The 4,519-nt window shown below is 34.6% G+C and overlaps 1 protein-coding gene across 1 annotated transcript in view; it reads left to right on the top strand.

Moving 5' to 3' along the window:
* LOC107631499 (pentatricopeptide repeat-containing protein At2g41080-like) overlaps positions 1–2,408 on the top strand; it is a 16,548-nt gene extending 14,140 nt beyond the window's left edge. The window contains exon 2 of the mRNA XM_016334958.2: positions 36–2,408. Coding sequence (XP_016190444.1) covers positions 152–2,182 — 2,031 coding nt within the window. The 5' untranslated portion in view covers positions 36–151 and the 3' untranslated portion in view covers positions 2,183–2,408. The remainder of the gene's footprint in view (positions 1–35) is intronic.

Below are 4,519 nucleotides of genomic sequence, written 5' to 3'. Positions count from 1 at the left end.
AAGCCACCCTGATGGGCCGCTGCTTCGTTCGCCAGCACCTCTGCTTTGGTGCTCGTCTCCGACTCCGTGGCGGTGGATAATTCAGCAATGTTGTGTGGCTGAAACCGATTTTGCGGTGCTTTTTTCCCCCTCCACAATCCATGTAGCTTGCATGGGCAGGTTTCGTCTTCCTCGTACGTGCTTCTCGTTTTCTGTGCCTACCGTTTTTCAAAATTCCGTCTTTCACTTGTCCACAGTTACCTTCAAAATCCACTTGGAAGATGGAAACTTTTCAGATGCCAAAGAACAATTTGCAACCTTGTGCTCCAACGGGCGTATCAGAGAAGCGTTTCACAGCTTTGTTTCTTATATATGGTCTGAACCCCGTTTGTTCTCAAATCTCATCCAAGCATGCATTCCCACAAAGTCTGTTTCTTTGGGGAAGCAGCTTCATTCTTTGATTATTACTTCTGGCTGTTCCTCCGACAAGTTTGTTTCCAACCATCTCCTCAACCTGTATTCGAAATTTGGGGAGCTCCGAGCTGCAGTCTTACTGTTTGATAGAATGCCTTGTAGGAACATCATGTCGTGTAACATCATGATCAAAGCCCATCTTGAAATGGGTAGTTTTGAGAGTGCCAAGAAACTGTTTGATGAAATGCCCGAGAGGAATGTTGCTACTTGGAATGCAATGGTCACGGGGTTGGCCAAGTTTGAAATGAATGAGGAGTCTTTGTTCTTGTTTTCACGGATGAATGAGTTGGGTTTCATGCCGGATGAGTACTCGCTGGGTAGTGTGCTCAGGGGATGTGCACACCTCACAGCTTTGTTTGCAGGCCAACAGATTCATGCTTATATTATGAAAAGTGGGTTTGAGTTTAATTTGGTTGTCACATGCTCTTTAGCTCACATGTACATCAAAGCTGGAAGCTTGAGTGATGGAGAGACATTGATCAGATTGATGCCAAATTATAATGTGGTTGCTTGGAATACACTTATGTCTGGGAAAGCTCAAAATGGGTGTTTCGAAGGAGTTTTAGATCAATACTGTATGATGAAAAAGGCAGGTTTCAGACCAGATAAGATTACTTTTGTGACTGTGATCAGTTCATGTTCGGAGTTAGCCACACTTGGTCAAGGGAAGCAAATACATGCCGAAGCAATCAAAGCAGGAGCTAGTTCTATAGTTGATGTAGTTAGCTCATTAGTTAGTATGTATTCAAGATGTGGATCCTTGCAAGACTCTATGAAAGCTTTTTCAGAAGGCAAACAGCGAGATATTGTATTGTGGAGCTCAATGATTTCTGCTTATGGGTTTCATGGTCGAGGGGAAGAAGCTATAAAACTCTTTGATGAGATGGAACAGGAAAATTTGCCAGGAAATGAAGTTACATTTTTGAGCTTGTTATATGCATGTTGTCATTGTGGATTGAAGGACAAAGGGCTTGATTTCTTTGAGTTGATGGTACAAAAGTATGGGCTCAAGGCTAGACTAGAACACTATAATTGTGTCGTTGACCTACTAGGTAGGTCTGGTTGTTTGGACGATGCAGAGGCTGTGATACGTTCCATGCCTATGAAACCAGATGCAATTATATGGAAAACACTCTTATCTGCATGTAAGATCCACAAGAATGCAGAAATGGCAAAACGGGTTGCTGAAGAAGTTCTTAGGATCAATCCTCAAGATTCAGCATCATATATTCTACTTGCCAATATTCATGCTTCTGCTAATAGGTGGCAGGATGTTTCTGAGGTGAGGAAGGCTATGAGAGGCAAGATGTTGAAGAAAGAACCAGGCATAAGTTGGGTAGAAATAAAGAATCAGGTTCACCAGTTCTGTTTGGATGATAAATCCCACCCACAATCTGCGGAGATAAATCGGTATCTGGAAGAACTAACTTCAGAAATGAAGATGCGCGGCTATGTCCCGGATACTAGCTCTGTAATGCATGACATGGACAATGAGGAGAAAGAATACAACTTGGCACACCACAGTGAGAAGATGGCAATTGCTTTTGCTTTGATGAATTGTCCAGAGGGAATGCCAATAAGGGTGATGAAGAACTTGCGCGTTTGTAGTGATTGCCATGTTGCCATTAAGTACATATCGGAGATAAAAAATTTGGAAATTATAGTGCGAGATGCTAGCAGGTTTCACCATTTCAAAGATGGTACATGTTCTTGTGGAGATTATTGGTAATGAACAAGTTTTTCATTGATCACCATTCAAGTGTACTTCAGTACTTGTATATTTTTTTTTTTGGTTTCTCACGGTATCCCCCAACCCGGCAGGTCAAGGACTAATCCGTCGCGGTACTGAGCTCCATTCAGTACTTGTATATACTGTTGTTTATTATTAGTTGGGCCAATAGTTTCCATTGTCCATTTTTGTGTCATTGCTAATTGGATCAATGACCCATTATTCATATTTCAATTCTCATGCCACGTGGTGCAAGAGCATTTGCTGAAACTCTCTCTTGGATTGTTCTGTCAGGGGGCCTTATATATCTCTTTGGGTAGGGTTTTGAATTTTCAATTTTGACAGAAAAATGGTCCATGACTGATTTAAACCGACTCTCTCTTTCTTTTTAGCAGTAACAGGCATGTCTTCTAATGTTTGTGTTCTTGTACCATGTTTTCTACTCACTCACTCACTCTCTCTCTCTCTCTCTAAAAAGCTATAATTGCATTCCAATTTCCATCACCAATGGAGGAGTTTCAGTTACACATGGCTAAAGGCTTATAATTTATATATATATGTGAAGTAGAGAGCTATGAATGTAGAGAATAGGTTGGTCTTAAATTGGATAGTGTTACAGTAAGAAACATAGCCATTAAAGGCATTGGGGCCTGGCTAATTTCTCTTCCCCTGCCAATAGAAATTTTGGTGAGAAATATATATGATTTATTAGTTATTTTAGCATTGAATTCTTCTGCTTTGTCCCATACAATCATTAATATTCCTGAGGATGAGAGTTCATCGAAACAAATCTGTTTTATAGTAAAATATGAATATTAACATATAATAAGAAATGACATATTTATTGAAAGGCACTGGCAAATGAGCTAGTTATGTGATTATGTCCCCACACTAGCCTTTGCTCTCTTAAAATTGACATTTTTTTAGTAACAATTATTATTCTCTTTGATAGTTTAGTTTGTACTTTCGAGTCTAACCTTTATGAATTCTTAATGTGTATTAAGATCTTAAAAAACACACTTTGAAATTGGGAAGAGTATTATAAAAAAACAGAATTTGTTAGTATTCTTTTCTAATTCATTATGGGGTTTTAACTAATATGTGTCTTAAGAGCTCATCATAAGCCTGTTATTAGTAAAAAGTTTTTTATTAAAAATATAAAAAATTCAAAATTTTAACTCATTTGTTTTGTCTTTATTAAATAAAAATATTTACAATTTAATAATAATAGTAAGCTTATTATATGTCTTAAGGCACATGTTAACTAAACTCTTCATTATTTTATAACTTTATTGAAAGTATAAGACACATTTTTTAAAACATATTTTATTCACAAATCATGAAAAATACATCATAATTATTTTCCGGATCCATAATATTAGAAAGATAATAACTTAAAGTTATTTTTTTAATTTAATATCCATAATAAAATAATACATTTTGTTTTTGAGTTATTTTTCACAATATTTATAGTTGAAAAAGATCTCTTAGTTGTAGTAGTTGAAATAGAGAAAATTAATACCAAATGAATCAAGAAAGATGCTCACAAGAAGAAAAAAAATTAACTTTATGGGAATTGAAAAATTGTATTTAATTAAAAAATATTAGTAATAATATCTTTTCATATTTTTTTAATATTGTTACTTACTTTTTAGATATTAGAAATCATTAATATTTATGTTAGACTGGATTTTTATTTATATTAGACTAAATACTAAATAAATTTAAAAAAAATAAATCGTACTTAATAACTTATTACTATTAATCTTTTTTTAAAAAAGTTGGGGCCGAGGCCTCCACTCGCCCCAGTAAATCCGTCCCTGTCAACAGTTAAATATGGACAAATAAATAAGAGTTATGTTATGTGTACACTAAAATTAGCCATCAAAATTAATCATCAGTATAAAATATATATTAGAATATAAATACACATTGAAAATAAATTAAATCACATATATTTATACACAAATATATTAACGATTAATTTTAGTATAAATATAGCATTTTTGAATAAGTAAATATAAGTTTTGATAAATACATTATTGTAATTCTAAGTTTTGAATGGTCGCTAATATATGCGACATACGCTAGGTGTAGTCTAATATAAAAATATGATTGTTGATGTATAAAGTTAGTGGTGCAGATGAGCAGATACTACGTATATTTTATCGCCGCAATTAATACTGTAGTTAATATCATTTGAGAATGATTCGCTTGCGTCATTAAATGTATAGCACGTGTAATTTAACTTTTGTTATCACTTATTAGTTATTACAGTATTTTTTACTTTTAATGAATTTTGCTAACAAGTATTTTTAAGGAATATTGATTATTAAC

The sequence above is a fragment of the Arachis ipaensis genome, chromosome B03 (assembly GCF_000816755.2).
Source record: "Arachis ipaensis cultivar K30076 chromosome B03, Araip1.1, whole genome shotgun sequence".
Classification (NCBI taxonomy): Eukaryota; Viridiplantae; Streptophyta; class Magnoliopsida; order Fabales; family Fabaceae; genus Arachis; species Arachis ipaensis.
This window is presented reverse-complemented; position numbering and strand designations above follow the sequence as displayed.